At 45.0% G+C, this 21,255-nt stretch overlaps 2 protein-coding genes across 2 annotated transcripts in view; one reads left to right on the top strand and one right to left on the bottom strand.

The window, feature by feature from the left end:
* Positions 1-2,955: 2,955 nt before the first annotated feature.
* On the bottom strand, positions 2,956-9,746 carry MED11 (mediator complex subunit 11). The gene is made up of 4 exons (XM_037434294.2): positions 9,453-9,746; positions 9,249-9,330; positions 7,411-7,551; positions 2,956-3,375 (listed from the first exon to the last, which is right to left on the bottom strand). The coding sequence occupies exons 1-4, from the start codon at positions 9,453-9,455 to the stop codon at positions 3,191-3,193; spliced, it is 411 nt and encodes a 136-aa protein (XP_037290191.1). The 5' UTR covers positions 9,456-9,746; the 3' UTR covers positions 2,956-3,190.
* A 25-nt stretch (positions 9,747-9,771) lies between these two features.
* The window catches only part of Cul4 (cullin 4), a 49,238-nt gene continuing 37,754 nt past the window's right edge, over positions 9,772-21,255 (top strand). The window contains exons 1-4 of the mRNA XM_075892425.1: positions 9,772-10,178; positions 20,122-20,341; positions 21,012-21,081; positions 21,167-21,240. Of these exons, the coding sequence (XP_075748540.1) occupies positions 9,926-10,178; positions 20,122-20,341; positions 21,012-21,081; positions 21,167-21,240 (617 nt within the window). The 5' untranslated portion in view covers positions 9,772-9,925. The remainder of the gene's footprint in view (positions 10,179-20,121; positions 20,342-21,011; positions 21,082-21,166; positions 21,241-21,255) is intronic.

Raw genomic sequence — 21,255 nt, 5'->3', positions numbered from 1 at the left:
ATCAAGCACTTTACGATCGTTTTCAGATAGCTTACTTTTCCATGCAGACCCACATTTCCACGGGCTGCAGGTCATGAACGTCCTGGTAAAATTACTTATAGATTCTGACATCCCCGTGCAGCCAAACATGTTTTGGGTGGTAACAGTGAACCTTTAACCCTTAAAGGGACCTGAGACGGTTTTGGCGATTTTGTATAAACACATTGCGCCAATAGACCAAGTCCTAACGTTTATTTAGAGATGAATTTGAGCTCTCTGCATAAACTTCATAATTTATTACAATGCCTTAAAGCTGCGAATCGCTGCAACTCGGCCAAATGGGTTTTAAATCGCCCATTCGCAGAGCGACATGCTCCGGCTACTTGAGTTCACAGTGGCCGCTGATCTGATTGGCTTTCATGGGCTGTAGAATGCCCAAATGTAAGATCCGCTGGTAGGGTGACTGCACCTGTCGGAGTAGATATAAACCACTCCATGATTTTCGTCTCTCTTGCCAGACGGCGTGCGTGCTGTGTGATGGCCTTCGAGACTGCACACAACCTGTCGGTGTACGATCTCGGAGGTCTAGACTGGTAAAAGCTGAAATCATCGAGTGCGCTAATGAGAGCTCTGCGATTGCCAGCGTGCCTCATGAGCTGAGGAGGCCAGGCAGAGGGTATAATATGATTGTCAGTAGCGGCCTTGGTACACGGCGTGCAACTAAACTTGTGATGCGGACGGTTTGATGATGTACTAGCCTAAAAGCTGACAAAAATTCGAAAAACAGTTTCAGGGTCCTATTAATGTCCTTAGTGTTGACATTAGCTAAAAAAAAGTACTTACAGTTTGAGCGAAAACCAGCTAGTATGACTGTCCTTTATGGGTGAAGGGCAGGAGTGTCCTGGTTCTGTGTGCAAAGTTGCCATTTTTTTTCTGGGTTGCAACCAAGTATAGCGAGAATCACAAGTATTTTAAAGAAAATGCTGGAGTGGACGCCCAAAAGTGAAGCCAGATCTCTACCATCTTACCACAGGCACGATAAAATTATAGAGTAGCAATTCACTCACACAGCCTGTGAGTTTAAGACTGTCAGTTGCTATGAATACTGCTGCACATGCCTTTATGCATTACTAATTGTCCTAATTAAAAAGCCTTAGAGTCCTCACAAATTTTACTTTGAGTTGCGTTATCCGTACATATGTTTATATACTACTTTAGTTGGGAACAGTGATCTTGTATAATTAACCTAGCATTTACATTAACAGAACAAGATCACTTTGTAACTAAGAATCACATTAGAAGGCTATGAAGCTAATGTACGTACAGGTGCTGGCTTCATATTTTCTATAAGAGGTGAGAGCTTTGCTCCAGCATTCTTCTTTTTGAATCTCTTCGGGCTTAATTAATTTTGAAGTTGGTGTGAGTTATCGACTTTCTCACACTGTTGACATCCTTAAAGGTGACCCTTGGTGACCCCCATACTTCTTTATGTGACTACATTGCTAGAAGTTTTGATAACGTCGTAGCCGTCATTTTTCTGATGCTACCTTTAGACTAGTACTTGGGAGCTGCTTGCAAGAACGTGGCCACGGGGCACGCATTGAAACATTTCTGTATGGCGGCACTGCAGTGCTGTTTTGTGTTCGAAAAACTTCTTGATGAGGGCCGTGCGGAGTTGCTTCACAATTCTGTATGCTGCCGTGGTTGAAAGTTGCACCCGCTAGGTGGTGGTGGTTGAACCCGGAGGCTTGTCGTTTTTAAATTGAAACTGACACTGGTTGGTATTGAAGAGCTCATCATTACTGTTGCACGCTACAGGAAACAATGCGCTGTGTGGTGACTAACAGGCCCCAAAGAACATATTGTAGTAGAATAACGCAAGGCCAAAATATTTGTGTCAGTATCCCTTCAAGCAGCCTTAGCAAAATGTGAAATAAAAAAGAACAGAGAGCAGAATACAATGCTCTTTGAAATAGATTTTGATAACAAATTTCATAAAATTGGTGCTCGTCTTGGGAAGCTTCCCATGTGGCCGTTTCCCAGGCTTCGATTCTCTAGGTACATGTCATGTTGAATTGTTGAACTTGCCAATGTGTAATACGTCTCATTCAGTAAAACCTGTGAATACTAGTAAAGAATTGCAAGAAATTACAGAATAAATAAAAATGACATCTCTAATGAACTTGAACAAATCTTTTCTCATTTGAAGCGCAATGGCAGCCACTATGATTTGAAGTGCACAGAATGCACATCCTGTGTGAAGTGTTCTATTGAACAGTAACGTGACTGGGTACTGTCACATATAGAGAACAGCAACCAATTGTACCATAGCTAGGCTGTTCGGAGGTGCCCAATGGCGTGCACATTTTCATACACCACTTTCAGCTGGATGCAACAGCTGAACTATTGACTGCAGTATGTATTTTAAGTGATATGATAACAAAAGAATGTACATTTAAGCAAAACCTGTCTAGACCGCTGATTTAGTATTTAGATTGCAGAATACATAATCCAAATTACTGTTGGGTGGTCTGTATCGGAGCTTGTGAATGAATAAAGTTTATTTAAAGTCTGGAAGTTTTCACCGGGCGAGGTGGCGGAAGAAAATTGTTTTCACGGCACACTGTGCCACCCAAGTTTTGCTCAAAAAGACTACTCATTGGTACGATGTACAAAGGGCTTCAGCAACGATGTCAAAACGTGTAAAACCTTCAATGTATATTGTATCAAGCTCAATCAGTGCATACACAACAAGAAATACGCTTCTATGTATTTTGTGCATTACCGTGCTTTAAGACCACAGTGTGACCGGGCTCTAAATGGCCAATTAATATTGATCTGATTATGTACCATAGCAAGTTCTTCTCAGTTAATTATGTCTTGACTCTCCTTCTGGCAGGTAGGCTGTCAATTGATGAAACAAGCTTGGGATGCTCGGTTGCTGTGTAAATTAAATTCACATGAATAGTGGAGCCATTCTTGGATTGTTTGGTTTAATAAAAGCTGACTGGCCCTTGAAAACACACATTAATAAAGCTTTAAATAGGAGCACAGTGATGAACTGAGCACTGTTTACAAATGAGGCTTATATGTCTTCCAGTTAGCGGGACTGACACGGTTTCTTCACATGTACACTGCCACTTTTTCACATTAACCTCGTGTGCACAACACAGGTCAGTTTTCTTAGAGCACACACACCCCTACCAGTGCCTTAGGAATCTTGCTCCTGCTGTGGTTGTTGCATTTGTTGCTGCATCGGGGGTGGCTGTTGTGGCTGTTCTTGCTGGTGTCGTAGGCGTTCTAGTTCATTCATGCGTGAACGGGCATGCTCAAGTCGATGAAGAGCCATGTGAAATACTTTCTGTGCTGCGTAGCTTGAGCCTTCATGCGGTTGTACTAAAAAAAGAAGAAAGAAAGAGTTACGGACATGAGATGACTATTAACACTGCACGCCATAAGATATTACAAAAAAAAACCTGCAATAACTCCCTACGTTTCAGATTTAATAATTTATTATCGTTGTTCAGCAGCACCTTGAGTTCAGCTGCATCTGGTTACCTCGTTTGGGGAAGTGTTAGCTGCAAGCACTCAGAGCTTAAGAGTACTGAACGCTGGGAGAGTTGGTAATTCATAGCTACAAAACTACGCGAAAAAGCGACAAGAAACAGAGAAGGCACACACACAAGCGCAGACTAGCAGCTGAAAATTTATTCAAGGATACACATATATAACTAGCAAAAAAAATATAGGATGTGAAAGATTAGAGGTTGGCAGTGAGATAATTTATCTCTACTTGGTGCAAATTCACCAAAGCTCTCGCAACACACGTGTTGCCATAGTTGTGTATATAAAAAGCCTCGGCAACTTGTCTCGCTGTCCTATTCCTGTGCCGGGACAACACCCTTGTTTCGCGAAGTAATGGGTAACACTTGCAATCCCTGCAACGTAGGCACAGATTCGACGAAGCGTGGGCCTTCAGTGATGCTTTGTGATCCATTAGTCTGTTATTCAAACACCTTCCAGTTTGCCCAATATAGCACTTACCACATGACAAGGGGATAAGATACACTGCACCCATTCTCCATTCAACAAAATTGAAAGCAAAGAAAAGAATTGCTGTGATTGGGAGGTCAATCACCGGGAAATGTTTGTTGAATGTGGAATGGGTGCAGTGTATCTTATCCCCTTGTCATGTGGTAAGTGCTATATAGGGCAAACTGGAAGGTGTTTGAATAACAGACTAATGGATCACAAAGCATCACTGAAGGCCCACGCTTCGTCGAATCTGTGCCTACATTGCAGGGATTGCAAGTGTTACCCATTACTTTGCGAAACAAGGGTGTTGACCCAGCACAGGAATAAGACAGCGAGAGAAGTTGCCGAGGCTTTTTATATACACAACTATGGCAATGCTAGTGTTGCGAGGCCTTTGGTGAATTTGCACCAACTAGAGATAAATTATCTCACTGCCAACCTCTAATCTTCCACGTCATATTTTTTTTTTGCTAGTTATATATGTGTATCCTTGAATAAATTTTCAGTTGTTAGTCTGCGCTTGTGTGTGTGCCTTCTCCGTTTCTTGTCGCTTTTCCGCGCACTTTTGTAGTTACTCAAAGCTTCCGGAAAAGTCGGCCAGTCACAGAATCCAGGCTTGTGACAAATGGGGGCCAACCAGTGGTAAGACTACCATTAAAGTGGACCTGCCACGGTGGTCTACTGGTTATGGTGCTCCAATTTTGACCCCCAGGTTGCGGGATTGAATCCTGGCCGCAGTGGCTCAATTTTCCATGAAGGGCAAAGTTCATGCGCTTAAATTATTTATGTGCTCGTTAGAGAAACCTAGGTGGTCAAACCTGCCTTAGCCCTCCACTACGGCGTCTCTCATAATCATATGGTGATTTTGGGATGTTAAACGCCGACAATTATTATCAGTAACCGGTAAAGTGTAAGAAACTAAGATGCAAATGTTTTGCAAGTGATTTCTTTTGAGTTGCCGAAATTTTATGTAGATAGTAATTACTTTGTTTTGAGTCTGAGCATATTGCAATGATGTGTAAGGTAGCTTTGCTTATGCAGATACGTATTTAAACCTGAATCAGTTGGTCTATTTCCCTGCTTTGGAGATGACAAATTATTGCAAGAGAAAATTTCTTGCTATAGGTTAAAAAATAAATTGCTGCATAATACTTTGCCATGAAGTGTTCATTTCCCTAACATTACAGCATGTCCCACATTTCACCATGTGATCACTTTAAATGATGACAACTATTTCATCAGTAACCGTTCAAGCAAACTGCAACGCTGCTTAGGCATGCTGGTATGAAAATTTACGCACAAGTATGTCACTGTAGCACCACCATCATTCCTTTGAAAAAAAAAGTCCATGAACAGGGGTTGTGAGCTCGAGTCTACGTTTTGACAAGTGGGGTCATCATCTTCCTCTTCCTGCCATTATTTTGCATCATCATTGCTGTGTGCCGTCTGCTATCATTGCATGGCCTGTGTCATTAGACACTACAATACCTTCTACTTCTCAGCCAGCCTAGTCATTAAACCTGTTGTTCTGATGGCTATACCGTCTTCAATAGATCTGAGTAAAATGGTAGACCTAGTTGGTCACCATGACATTCTTTTTTTGTCATAATTCACACAACCATCAAATGCCCTGACACCAGTATTGTGCATTAACTATGAGAGGGCGTTTCCTAGCTTTCAAATGGGTTGCCAATGATGTTCGATGATGCTCATCGCATCACCACTATTTCATTGTGAAGAAAAATGGCTGGGAGACGTAATGAACACCGCTGCAGCAACAGGATGTTCAGCAGCTTTAGGACCAGTGTTGCAGCAACAAAAGCTTGTTCCTCGTTCCTTGAATGTGAAAGGAACGCTACGTGGGATCAAGCCTCGCCAATTCATAAAGTCGTCAAACGCCTTAACACAGCACCGACATCCGTCATAAAACCAACTTTTGCCGCTTGTTCCTCTCTAATACAGCACGTCAGTTACTTTGGCCGATGCTACTAACATCACTGGTTTCCCATTTTTAGAGTGAAAACACTCTCAAGAGATTTCAGTGAGGCTTTTGATAACATTATCCTCTTAAAGTGGCATAAAAGCTAACCATTTCACTTTCAGGTGTTTCCAGAGGGGGGGGGGGTGCTTGGTTTTGGAAATGGAGAAACTTGAAATGCAGAAAAATGAGGTGTAGTGAAGCGTATGACAGATACGGATGGAAAGGGGATGCTACAACCTCATTTGCTACAGAAAACAGCACAAGCGAGGCCACAGCAAGCGAGCGAAAGCATTGATTGAGTTACAATTTGGTCTACTGGATAGGCGTATAGGCATCGGGGAGCACTCTTGAACTGGTGCACTGCAGCAGATGTGTTAACAGGAGGTTAAAAAAAAAAGAAAAAACCAATGAAAACTGAACACCTGCGGCCACAGACAGAACAACTATCGTAAATATAATCGCACATGTGCAGCATGGCCCCTCCAACCGAGTAGCATGCACAGAGCAGCCATGCCCCTAGCAAAGAAGGGTGTGAGTAGTGGCTCCATACTCGACAGGCTGGTTCTTCTAGATATATTCGAGAGATGGCACAACCAGTAGAATAAAGCAAAATATGCCGCTTTTATGCTACAGTGAGAATTTGTGGAAGCATACCACAGAATGTATCGGTATGTTAGCGACAGTGAAATGTGTAAATAAAGGCAAGGAAGCAGACATGAGGTTTTACATCTGTTGGCTTAATGTGGGAGGCATGCAGTCGCATTTTCACTTTTCACACACCATGATAGAAAAGACTGCACAAGAACAAACTGACGCACACCAAAAACAATACAAATATACACACGTAAATAACACACAACTTTAAAAGCCCCAGCCATGATAAAATGCCAAACTGTGTTGAAAGGCTCCTTAGCGCGCTTTTGTCTATCCACTGTCGTGCTTGGAGGTGCATGCCAAATTTTGACAGTGGAGTTCGCATAATGAGGCACAGGGATCAGCATTAACAGTGAAGTGGCTGAACATTCTTATGTATAAACATGTGCACAAATGTGCGAGCCACTTATTTGTATGTGTCGCACGAAAAGAATCAAACACGCTTTTGAATCCGTGCATAATGCACACGTGTACAGTTGCATAGCTGCTGCCAAAGGTGCAGGATGATTTTTTTCTGTGTGATATTTTGCGACGCTTACCATAACGATGAGGTGAAAGCGTGGATACATATCTGTCGAATGTTTACATTCAACCAACAGTGCTTGTGCCATGTTTGCTTCCTTCTTCGTGTCATGGCTGAAACGGTTACTCATTCTGCAACAATGCCTCATACTATATCTGTCACAATACATTGAACATAATGAAGTGCACACGAGGCGGGGGAGTGTTTTCAAAGAGAATGAGTGTTCTGCACCACTTACCGGTGGAAACTTGCGTGAGGTACAATATATGTTTTGTCAGAGCAGCTTCGACGTTCTGTAACGTAGTCAGAAAGCTAGAAGTATTTGACTCCACTTGCTTCATACTCGGTTTTTCCCGACTAAGTTCCAGGCATGCCTGACCTGCAATGGGACTGAGTTTGAGTTTATTGAACGTGCTTCTAAGGGGGGAGGTTACATATGGGGAGAGATATACAGAAAGAGGTTCCTTAGTGTGAACACTGCAATGGGATCTTTCATTATGACATACATAAAAGAATAATAAAATCAGAAGTAAAATTGCAGTATACATGCATACAGAACGTAGGAGTGGCAAGGTGGGTAATGACAATAAAACTATTCAAAATTGAAGCACACATGCAAAATAAGCAGTATATCATGAAAAACTAAGTGCCATAGCAATAATAATGAAGATTTCAATGCTTGTAATGATACCTTACTTATACTAATTAACTCACGTGAGAAAAAAATTAAGTGAATGAACCTAAAAAGGAATACACGAAATGCACCGCAAAAGGGATAAAGAAGTATTGTGATGGCACACATAAATCAACAATTCATTTAATGGTGAACGAAGTGTTTGGTGTAAATAATAAAGGTGAGGCGGCGAGTGCAAGAACCTGTTCAGACTGCATGCCTCCTTTGTCTCGCCGCACGGCAGAAAAGGCGGGCATCTCGCGCTTTTGCGCATGTGTCGCTATGACGTGTCAGTGCTTCTCCCAATCGTACACCGGCTTCACCACCGCGCCTCCGCTGCATGGCGTTCTGATTGGCTGCGGCAAAGCGGCGAGCCTCGGCAGGCGGCAAAAAATTGCTCCGCGAGCGAAATCGGCGTTGACGCCTGGTTTTTCTCCCGCTTTCGCCGCCTGGAGAGGAGGTTTTCCCCGCGTTGCCGCCTCGCCGCTTTGGCCGCCCCGCCTTCGGTGTGAACGAGCCTTAAAGGTCCTGTTCCACACCTTGAGAGCAGCAGAGGTAACGAGTTTTTTTTGTCCATAATTAGTGCATGCCCTAAGCAGTAAATCATTACTTTGGAGGAAGAAACATGCTTATTAGAGCAACTTGTTAATTTCTCTTTTGTGTTATAAGGAGCATCCCGCCTACACACAATGCAGTAGACAATAATGGCCTTGTTAAACAAAAATAATATTTGAAATGAGAACAACATTTAGGAAAAAGAATAGCGGAGACCGATGGGCACGACAAGTATGGTGTTATTTTATGGAGTGCCTGTTTTCAGATTTGCTCTGGTGGGCTTAAATAGATTCAATGCAATATATCAAATGACTACGAAGAAATGCAACATAGAGAGAAAGCAGGGAGCGTGATATGTTGATGGGCTTTGAGAAGAACACGAATGCCATAGGCGGTCTTACTTGTAGTTCGTCCAATGTGTTAATTAAAGTCAAGTGAAGTTCGACACAGAGAAATACGCTTTTGTCAGATGGTATTATTGCAATACTATCCCACATGGACCGGGAGTACGTTGCACTGTTTTTTAGACCGACAGCAGAAGAAAAAAAAAAAAACGTAGTTTTGGGTTATAGTATTAGGTGGGTTAATGGCAACCTTGTTTTCATGGCACCAACTTTATGGTATTAACTGATGTTCACTGCTAAGCTGGGAAGTTGAGGATACAAAAGAGTCACGTGTAGAGAAAATGTTGTCGTCAGCGTAAAGTATTCTGTCTGAGGCGACAAACAATCGAATATATTATTTATGTAAATAGAAGAGGTCCTACTATAGATATGTGAATACAGAGTCGACAGGTATGAATCCGAGGTTGCTGCAACTTCAGCTCACTTAAGCTCGCGTTTACTTACCTGCACTCTGGAGCGCCGAAGCGACTTCCTTCTCGATCTCTTCAAGTTCCTTGAGCTTCATTTTCAGAGTTGTCATAGAGTTCTGCGGAGGAACAAGCACAGCTTCTAATGCAAAGCAGCTACATTTGGTAAGCACAAAGTCTCTCACGACTGGAAGCTGAAGTGTTGTAGCCGCTCAAAGTACGGACGTGACTCAACACTTACCATCTTTGATTCAGAGAAGCAAGCTCAACGGAGAGAGATAGAAAGAGAGAAGCTGCTGTTCAAGTGAAGCACGTGAAGTAACCGCGCTTCGAGCCTTCGAGTTTTTAACTCTTCCTTTTTATCTTGAGCACTGTCTTTGTGGCGCACTTGTCTCGGCTAAAAACGCGGACAGATCTAATAATAGTACCATAGAATTGTCAAAAACGCCAGCACTGATACCGTCGAGCATGCGCTATAAAGCATTTTTTTTTAGACGGACGTAATGTTTGTTGTAAACTTGACGCAGATTCTTATTCTTCAGCGTAAAGACACACACACGGCGCAAGAAGCGTTGCGCAGATTAACCATGTGCTCCCGTCTTCTGTCGGCCATCTTTAAATCTTCTATTTTGATTTGTGCAGTGGAATTTCGCGTGTGCCCGGCCGCCTGCAGAAAATAAATGCAGCGCTGAAAACACTGAGCTATGTGCGCATATGTCAGCCACAAGCACCTTCAGCACCAGTGACGAACCGAGCACAGGAGACCAGCTCGTCTTCAAGCGGAGAAAATTGTCGGGGAACCAGTACGTCTCGGAGCGTCCATCCAAAAGGGCATTTTCGATGACGGACACCACAAAAAGAGTGATGTACTCAGCATTAGCGGGCTCCAATGGTGTCAAGAAGACCGTTTCGCCGATGTCCAACAACAAGCCCAACTCGGCCAAAAAGCTGGTCATCAAAAACTTCGGTAAGTCCGAAACTCATCCGTCCGACAGGCGCCTGCGTTTCTGTGTGTCTGATTTCGTATTGGTGACTGTGCGCTTCTCAGATAACGCTGCGTGGTGAAGAGAAGCGTTACTGCGTTTACAATGAATTAATTTAGTCGCCTTAACTTTGGCTGGTCGTTGCATCACATTGTCATTGCAGTTCGGTCGTCGCTCGTCAAAGCTGTCTCAGCAGCGCGGGCTCGCGCCATTCAGTGAGCTCCTTTCGTGAGCGCAGTTTTGAGCCTTCCATTCGGTATGTAGCCATTCGTTATAGAAGTTTACTTTGCGTGGAAAATAATGTCTACTTAGTTATTGCGGCTCGATGCGTATGTTACGTGTCTTTAGTTGTGGTTTCTCATATTTTACACAAAGGCACGGCGAGGAGGGTCGTGTTGTCGTCAGGCGTTGAACTTCATTTTAGCAGTATACTGGTAGGCCCATGCGTCTGACGCAAACTGAGGCTGCAGACCTGATTTGTCCCTAATTGTGGACCGAAATCGTTACGGCAGGGAATGAAGACGTCGTTGTACGCTTTACAATAGTCCCGTCAATAGATTACGCTTCGATGCGTCCGTCATACCAATGAGCTTCGATGGCGCTGTGACCTGTCCTTTTACCGGCATTGTAGTGTGCAAAAAAAGAAGCTAGATGCCTTAAACAGCGTGTCTGTTTATGGCCTGAGTGGTAAAGACCGCTACTCAAGCACTTTTCGTATTGCAAAAAAAAAAAAAAAGCACGTATTTATCTTTTACCGCCCCGTGTCGTACTTGATCAACAGTATCGCCGTGATGTTTTCGACAGTTCTATGCTATATATCCGATATTTCTTTTTTTTATGGCATTACCTACTGTACGAATTAGCTTTGGTATATAACATCAATATCACTAAAGGTTTCGGTTAATCTATTTAATGCGTGGCTTGCTGTGACGGTCTGGAAAAGGTTGGTAACTAGTGCTCTGCAATAGGTAAGAAGGCACTAGAGGTAGTAGAGGACTGCATCTATTTAGAACAAGTTGCTGAACCATGAAACTGAAGTAACTTGAGTAAGAATGGGGTAGAGCACATTTGGCAGGCATCCTCAGATAAGGAACAGTTGTTTACCATTGTCACTCAAAATCGGGGGATATAACAGCTGCATCTTACTGATACTTACCTAGGGAGCAAGAACCTGGAGGCTTAGAAACAGGGTTCAGCTTCGATTGAAGACGACACAGCAGCCGATGGAGACGAAAATGATAGGTGTAACCTTAAGAGACAAGAGAGCTGAGTGGGTCAGGGAAGCAACTGGGGTTAAGGATATCATAATTGGAGTTAAGAAGAAATGGGCAGGGGGGGCATGTAGCACGTATGCAAAATAACTGCTAGTCATGAAAGGTGACAGGATTTGAAGAAAAGGCAAATGATTGATGGGGAGACTGAAAGTTGGGTGGGCAGATGAGATTAAGAAGTTTGCAGGTATAACGTGGCTGCAGCAAGCATCTGGATTGTATGGCAGAACATGTAAGAGGCCCTTACTCTGCAGTGGGCATGGTGAGGCTGATGATGCTTTCTCTGCTTTGTCACGTCAAATTTCTAGAACACCTCCTTGAATTGCGATAGTAAGGTATTGGTATGAGTACTTAGTTATGACTGTCTTTGCATATTGACAAGTTTGTTTCTATTGGATGTGTGTTATTTGGTGAGAAATACTGTAAGGGCTCATGTGTTGTGGTATAAGGGGTTCTGTACTATCACTTATGCTTGGGAAAATAAGCATACAACGGAAAAGGTCCGGCGCAGAACAGCTCAGCCAAGTCTTCCAGTTTTTCATAGTTATGGAAGCTCACAAGCAGAGCACGAACTAAGTTGCTACTTTTTAAAGTGCTCTTTCTTTGCACAAAGGCTTGTACACGCTCTTGGAAGGGTTATCGTACAGCAGATTTTTCGTCACTCAGCAGATTACCCCTGTTGGCCAATAGGTGACCTAAACCAGGAGTGTAATTTTTAATCAGATGTGCTTCTTGCCACGGGGTGCTGCAACTGCAACGTGGCGGACGTTTGAAAGAGGGTTTAAGCTGCACAGTAGCAATGCTAGAACAACAAAAAGCTGGTCTAGTTGATAAGTATTCCTTTTAAAAGACAGGGCATGGAAACACAGACACAAGAGGCCAAGAGAAATGCCAACAAACAACTGGAGATGCACACAAAGGCAGAAAAGAAAAAAAAAAAAGCATGAAAACTTATCTGTGCATGCCAATGCAAGAGGCGATCCTATCAATGCAGTACGCCTATGAGTCTATGTGAAAGATAAGGGCATTAGTGTCATCTTTATACAAGTTAACGATTAGCTCGCGCATGCGCTACTGCTATTATCGATATGTCATGACTTACATCAGACGCGTTTCATAATTTTATGCTTGTACAAAATTGTGAATTCCTCGAATTTTGGTATAAACTTACACTCTCGACAATGTAAAGGAAAGCTTGAAGGCCTGAAACACAGATACGGCTGCGCAAATAAATCTTCTCAATAAACCTTTGCCAGTTGATCTCATTTTACCCGGAGGGCTGTGCATGGTTGTATTTGGGGCAGTGTAGGTTCACTTTATCCAAATGAGGACAAGCTTTGAAATGGATGCATAAAGGAAAATGCAACATTCATGTGCTTCTCGCTATGGCCTGCATTGGTCTCCGGCTTTCTGTGGGCACAGCAGTCGATAGTTTGCTAAAGCTACCCAGAGAGCCACACTCGCACACAGAAATCACGAGAGAGAGTGATCTCATCTAATTGTGCACGCTCAAGGCCATGAAACACACTGATGTTAACTTCTTTGCACTGTGCCGTCCCTCCCTGTGCAACTTTCAGCGCGCTCCTTGAGACAAGAGAAGGAAAGCACTCACAGCACACGACAGACCCTTGTATCTCTACTGCTTTTTCATAGATTCTAAAAGTTTTTGTGGCAGTCGATTCAAGAGGCGTTGGACACCGATACTGAGGTCATTCAATGACTACTCGCACAAGCGTTTCATGACCTTTCAAGACCTTATGTTAATCGTATATTTAGTCTGAATAAATGGATGGGACAAAAGTGGGAAGGGAGATAGACTGGTACTATACTTTTTATGTTTCTTTGTCAAAGTTAGGGCAAAAAAAATATTTCGCAAAAGCATTTCATATCTGCTATTAAAAATTTGTTTTGTTTTATAGTTGAAATGTTTCAGGCATATAATAAAACTTCAGCACACAAGGAGGGACAGGGAAAAAGATTGGACAGGATTAAGTGTTGACCCTAACAGGTTTCAGGTTTCCACATCACTAATATTTATTAAATGCATCATTCCTGAAAGTATATGGTGTACTTGTATTTCTCTTACTTATCTGACAGATCTGTGTCTTGGTTAAAAGGAAAAGTGGTGGCAATATCCATTAATGCACGAGCATTATTTGAGAACTCAAGTAATATACCTTTCGATAGAGAGAGCAGCTGATTTACTTGCGGCATTTTCACATATTAGTGCTCAAGGTGAAATGAAAATTACTTTTAATATAATGAGCAGCCATTTCTGCCATTACTACAAAACAAAGTGTACATCATCGTTTAATAGTCGCCCCGCCACGGTGGTCTAGTGGCTAAGGTACTCGGCTGCTGACCCGCAGGTCGCGGGTTCGTATCCCGGCTGCGGCGGCTGCATTTCCGATGGAGGCGGAAATGTTGTAGGCCTGTGTGCTCAGATTTGGGTGCACGGTAAAGAACCCCAGGTGGTCGAAATTTCCGGAGCCCTTCACTACGGCGTCTCTCATAATCATATGGTGGTTTTGGGACGTTAAACCCCACATATCAATTATCAATCGTTTAATAGTATTTGAAAATTCCTGTAATTACATCTACATTACCAAGCATTGCCTTTTAAAAAAGTAGTGTAATATTAAAGGGACTCCACAGCACCTTTATAAGTTATATAATGACCTAACTTCTCCTGACTTGTAAATTTTCTGTCATGTACAATAAGGCTATCTCATGAAATGTCTGCTTTTTTTTTCATCATCTTTTGTCGGCACGAACTGGGGAGCAGGTGATGACAAGGAAAACGGTGAGGAGGTGATATTGCCACAGGAAATTACCATTGCTCCACGCAACGCGGACGTTGGGAACCAAAGAAACGCTAACGGCACGACTACGAGCGACGAAGCCAGCCGCAATGCACGAGCTGGCCCTGCATGCGCCCGGTACTCCGCCGAACTGCCAACGCGCGTGAAGAGAACGAGGGTGCTCGAGGCAGAGGCTCACGAGGACTACCGCCCTTGGATCTTCTTGATTGCTGTGCGTCGTTCACTTTGGGCACAAGTTCGCCCTTAATAAACCGTGTAAATAGAACATCGTTGTTGTGAGGCTGCTACATTCGTTACATTTTCTGGTGGAGGTGCTGGGTAGATGATTCCAACCCCCACAAGAGAGCGAAGTCCAAGCCCTTACTATCCGCAAGCCGTGGAGCTTACGCCGGTGCACCAACGGATCAGTCGCCGTATTCGAGGGGATTAAGCAGAAGTTGGACCACTTCCCCCTGTGCCAAGGGCATCAGCGACGGAAACAAGAAACGCCACCACCATGACTAGCCAAGTTGCACCATCACAACCATCACAACTCATTGTCAGCCAGCCCGTCTACCAAAGGTGCTCCATGGTGACCCGTTCGAGGACGCCGAAGACTGGCTGGATCATTTCGAGAGGGTGGCGAAGATAAACCAATGGAATGAAGCAGGCAAGTTGCGCAACGTATACGTCTCTTTGGAAGACGCAGCGCAAGTGTGGTACGAAAACCACGACGCATCTTTGTCGTCCTGGGAAGAGTTTTGGTGGCAGCTACTGTGTATGTTTGGCAACAATGATCGCCGGGAAAAGGCAGAAGCAGCTCTTCGTGCACGGAATCAACGCACATATGAGACTGTCGCGATGTACATAGAAGACATGTTCCGCCTGTTCAAGCGAGCTGATTCCAACATGACTGAAGACAAGAAGGTGCGTCATCTCATGCATGGGGTAAAACAAGAGCTGTTCGCGGGACTCGTTCGCAATCCGCCGCGCACTGTTGCTGAGTTTCGGTCGGAAGCAACAACAATAGAAACGATGCTGCAGCAGAGAGCCCAGCAATACAATCGTGACGTAGCCAGTACATCAGCAGGGGTCCTCTCGGCAAACCTTGTCGATAATCTTGACACTCTGCAGGAGCTCGTCCGGTCAGTTGTCAGGGAGGAACTCTGCAAGCTGCAGCCACCCGCTTCACCGGAACTGTCTATTGCGGATGTTGTCCGAGAAGAAATTCGGCAGGCCATACGGGAGCAGCAAAGGGATGCACCACCGACACGATGCGCGGTAACTTGTTCTGAGGTGCTCAGGCGGCCTGCTGTCCTCTGTGCGCAGACACCTGGTACTTATGCACCGACAACACGTAGCCCGCGCCATATCGTAGAGGCAACTCGCAGCGCACCTCTTCTGACAGAGACAAGACCTCGGAAAAGTGATGTATGGCGAGATGCAGAACGTAGGCCCCTGTGCTTCCACTGTGGAGAGGCCGATATCGTCAAGCTGGTCTTCGAAGATTTGCGGTCAACGCATCGTGTCCGCGAAACGGCGAAAGGCCGTCCGACATCGAGGAATACCTGTGCTCACGTCAGAGCTTCGACCTGCATTGTCGTCATCAACCGCGGTCACCATCCCCTCTATGTCAGCGCTCCCCAAGCCCACGTTCCTTTCCAAACGCACCTAGGCATCGTTTGCCTAGTCCAAACCCGGGAAACTGAAGTGGGCGACCTGTGGAGGCGAGGCCGCTGGTGATTCGAAATACGAAGATCCTTCACTGCGACACCAGCGTTACGACGACGACGACGACTGTCTCCAGGTAAAGAAGTGCAGAATTGAGAAGATAACTTCAGACTTGCCATTGGTATTGACGGGCTAGAGCTCATGGCTTTAATCGATACCGGTGCGGATGACTCTGTGATAAGCTACGGTTTAGCGAAGTGCCTCAGGAAAGTTCTGGCCGAATGGAGTGGACCTCAAGTACGTACGGCAGGTGGTCACCTTATTACGCCTCTCGGCAGATGCGCCGCAAGAGTTGAGATACAAGGTTTCACTTACGTTGGTGACTTTGTTCTCCTGCCCGTATGTTCGAGAGAAGTTATACTCGGAATGGATTTTCTGCAAGCAAATGGTGCCATTATTAATTTGCAGAGGTTCAGCGTATCATTTTCGACGGAACAAGCTATAAAGGTAGCTCTAGCAGACGAGCAATACATCACTCCACTGCGCATTGTCGATGATGATGTGACTGTACCGTCGCAGAGCAGTGTATAATTTCTAGTCAGAAATGATACGTTTGGTGACTACGAAGGTGTGGCAGACAGCAACATGGATGTTTTCCTGAAAAGAGGTGTTTGTGTGGCACGAGGGATTATCCAGCTACGAAACGGGTACGCAGACATCCTCCTGACAAATTTTGGGAACGAATTCTAGCACATCGCAAAGGGGACAGCCATAACCTTTCTTCATGAGGTTTGTGAAGCCACAGGAATATGCAGCCTTGAAACAACGTCAACGGATATGAAACCAACATCTGATGTCTGCGACGTAATATCCGTAAATTCTAATCTTTCAGTGATCCAACGTCAACAGCTATACAACCTTGTATGGGAATTTTCAGCTGTTTCTCCAATAGTTCAAAGGTACGACGCACAACCATTGCAAAACACAGGATCGTAACAGACGAGACAACCAGGCCGGTACGCCAGCACCCGTACCGCGTTTCACCAAAAGAAAGGGAAGTCATCAAGAATCAAGCACAGGAGATGCTTGAAGATGATGTTATTCAACCTTCTAGCAGTCCGTGGGCATCTCCTGTAGTACTTGTCAAGAAGAAGGATAACACGCTAAGGTTTTGCGTCGACTAACGGAAATTAAATGCTGTGACTAAATGGGATGTATATCCCCTCTGTGTATTGACGACACATTAGACAGACTTCAGTGTGCCAAGTTCTTTTCATCACTAGATCTGAAAAGTGGATACTGGCAGATTGAAGTTGATGAACGTGATCGCGAGAAGAGTGCTTTTGTTACCCCGGACGGACTCTATGAATTCAAGGCTCTCCCTTGGTCTCTGTTGTGCGCCGGCAACGTTCCAACGCATGATGGACACTGTACTTTCCGGATTGAAGTGGCAGTGTTGCTTAGTGTACCTTGATGATGTGGTCATCTTCGCCGCTACATTCGAGGAGCATATCAAGCGCCTGCGAAAACAGTGTTAGAAGCTATCCGTTCGGCAGATATAACCATCAAGCCAGAGAAGTGGCAATTCGGTTTCGAAGAGCTTCGATTCCTTGGGCACGTTGTCAGCGCCCACGGTGTGCGCCCTGATCCCGAAAAGACAGCCACCGTTGCAAGGTTCCCGGTGCCAGCAGACAAAAAGTCAGTACGGAGATTCCTAGGTCTCTGTGCTTACTACCGACGATTTGTCAGAAATTTCTCGCACATTGCAGAACCTTTGACGAAACTTACGAGCGAAGATGTACCTTTCCAGTGGGAAACAGAGCAACAAAGCGCCTTCAACGAATTAAGAAAACGGTTGCAAGAGCCCCCAATCCTTTCTCATTTCGATCAAACAGCTGACACGGAAATACACACAGACGCCAGCAACATCGGCCTAGGATGCATCCTAATACAGTGGTAGAATGGCGAAGAAAAGGTGATAGCATACGCCAGCCGGACTCTAACAAAGGCAGAGACCAATTATTCGGCCACAGATAACGAATGCCTTGCCGTCATCTGGGCCATCAGTAAGTTTCGGCCTTACTTGTATGGTAGACCATTCAAGGCAGTCAGCGATCACCATGCCCTTTGCTGGCTCGCCAACCTCAAGGACCCGTCCGGACGACTAGGAAGGTGGAGCCTCAGACTGCAAGAATTTGACATAACTGTGGTATACCGACCTGGCAGGAAGCATACCGACGCCGACTGTTTGTCACGGGCACCTGCAGACACAGCACTATCATATAAAGAGGACTTTCCATTCGTGGCTGTTGTCGAGACTTCCCAGATAGCTGAAATTCAACATGCGAACGAAGAATTGCTCCCGCTCATCAAACACCTGAAAGGAGCTGACGTACAAGTACCTCGTATATTTTCTCGAAGCCTCGCATCGTTCTGCCTTCGAGGAAATGTCCTCTACAAGAGAAACTTTAAGCCCAACCGTGAAAAGTTTCTGCTTGTCGTTCCCGCAACTAGGCGGCAAGAAATATTACAAGCTTGCCACGATGAGCCTACGTCTGGACATTTGGGGGTCACTCGAACCCTTGCACGAATCAGTCAGCACTATTATTGGCCCAAGCTATTGTCTTCAGTACAGCGCTATGTCAGAACATGCCGCGAGTGCCCAAGACGGAAAGCGCCTCGTGCTAAGCCAGCGGGCCTTCTGCACCCGATGGACTCACCGAAAGCACCCTTCCAATAAGTTGGAATGGACCTCCTTGGACCATTCCCGACATCTTTACTTGGCAAGAAGTGGATCGTTGTAGCGACTGATTATTTAACGAGATACGCGGAAACAGACTCCTTGCATCGAGGAACGGCAGCTGAGGTCGCCAAATTCTTTGTACAGAGCATAGTGCTACGGCATGGCGCTCCAACTGTTGTAATCACCGATCGCGGACCGGCTTTCACGGCGGAACTCATGGAATGCCTGCTGAACATGACCCACACTGTTCACAGGAAAACTACCGCATATCACCCTCAAAGCAACGGCCTGACTGAACACCTTAACAGAACTGTAGCTGACATGATAGCTATGTATGTGGACGTCGAACACAAAAAGTGGGACGAAATTTTACCATACGTCACCTTCGCCTATAACACCCCCGTACAAGAGACTACCAAGATTAGCCCGTTTCAAATAATTTACGGTCGTGTAGTTACCACAACACTGGACGCTATGTTATCTATAGATCAAGATGACTACCCTTTTGATCTCGATGACTATATAGAGAGAGCGGAGGAGGCCCGCCAATTAGCAAGGTACCGAATATGTCACCATCAACGAATCGATGTGGACCGCTACAACCGAGGAAGACGTGAGACACGGTATGAAGTTGGTGACAAAGTGTGGATATGGACCCCAGTACGACGACGAGGCCTGTCTGAAAAATTCATTTGTCGATATTTCGGTCCTTACGAGATAGTACAGCGACTCAGCGACCTCGTTTATGAAGTCAAGCCTACAGGACATGGGCATTCTAAACGACGCAATCCCACCGAGCGTGTACACATTGTGCGCATGAAATCGTGCTACGACCGGTACGAAGACTAGCCACCCCAGTTGCTTGCTGTAATACCATTTCCCTCTTACAAACCTTCCGAGACGGAAACGCTGCATGCATTATCATCGAAAGCATCGGGGCGATGCCTCTTGAGAGGGGGGATAATGCCACAGGAAATTACCATTGCTCCGCACAACGCGGACGTTGGGAACCAGAGAAATGCTAACGGCACGACTACGAGCGACGAAGCCAGCCGCGATGCACGAGCTGGCCCTGCATGCGCCCGGTACTCCGCCGAACTGCCAACGCGCGTGAAGAAGAGAACGAGGGTGCTCGAGGCAGAGGCTCACGAGGACTACCGCCCTTGGATCTTCTTGATTGCTGTGCGTCGTTCACTTTGGACACAAGTTCGCCCTTAATAAACCGTGTAAATAGAACATTGTTGTTGTGAGGCTGCTACATTCGTTACAATACGTGACCTACTGTTGAGGAGTTACGCTGTTGTGTTGTAGCTTTGAGAATTTTCTCTTTCACACTAAATGATGGACATGTTTGAACGGTAGACTGAAAGCAGCAGGCTATTTCTTCCCGGCAATGTGTAAGTGCACCTAATCCTGAGTGTTCTGCCCTGCATCTTCACAGAACGGCCGCAGTTGCCCGAGCAATATGCCGATGAGGCATGGGCACAGCTGCGCGGGGCTGTCGTGGCCATCCAGCAGTCGCAGCACATCTCGACATCCCATGAGGAGTTGTACCAGGCTGTGGAGAACCTCTGCTCACACAAGATGGCCCCACAGCTGTACGACAACCTACGCTCGCTCTGTGAACAGCACGTTCGCTCCGCCCTCAGCACTTTCTCCAGATATCCTTCACGGCGATATTGAGGTCATCTATGGTCAAGCACGAGTTTTGGTTTGCGGCTGAAACAGCCACAGTCTGATGGAATCGGAATGCAAAGACAGGCGTGTGTTTACATTCAGGTACACTTTCACTCAATAAAGCAGCACAGATACTACGTGCCGACGCCAACATAAAAAATGTTGGTAACCTAAACAATTTATCGATTTCTGGTATTTTGTAAACCACTTTATCATTTTCCACTGTCACCGTACAGGGGTCAGGGCCACTTCAACCACGACCATGGCATTTCAGCTCATATAGATTTCAGCATTACATGTCGAGGAGCTTGTGTCATGAATAATAATTTGCAGGCTACTGCACTAAACAAATAAAGACAGAGACAAAAAGATTATCAGTGCTCGGGTCGTGATCCTCGTTTTTTCCATGTTCTCATGTTACGCCTGTCCAGTGTGAAATAGCGCACAGCTTTCCAAGGTTTCTCTTCAAAATTGTACAGTGGAAATTGATTTGGAGCATTTCAGTGTCATTCAGAGTCCTCTGTGGTTCTCAAAATATGTTAAACAATATCTGTGAGATGTTTTCATGTTGCTTTTCTTATGTCGCAAATGTCGAGATATCACTGGTTGTAGAATGTTCAGTGTTGTGTATCTGCTTCCTTGACATCTTTGCACAGATTCGCTCGATAGCAATTTGTTTTTAAAGCTTATGAACACATGCTGGCAGTCTCATTGCCAACAAATGGTAAGCAACTGTTTTTCAGCCATGATTAATTTGCATTGTTGTATTCTCAATATTCCGGGTCACCTTTATTGTTTTACATTTACAGATTATGATTCGAAGCATATTTTTATTCCTGGACAGAACGTATGTGCTCCAGAATGCTTCAGTAGCTTCCATTTGGTGAGTATCGCTATA

This window comes from Rhipicephalus microplus, chromosome 1 (genome assembly GCF_043290135.1).
Source record: "Rhipicephalus microplus isolate Deutch F79 chromosome 1, USDA_Rmic, whole genome shotgun sequence".
NCBI lineage: Eukaryota > Metazoa > Arthropoda > Arachnida > Ixodida > Ixodidae > Rhipicephalus > Rhipicephalus microplus.
The sequence above is the reverse complement of the archived record's forward strand: the minus strand, read 5'-3'. Positions and strand labels throughout refer to the sequence as shown.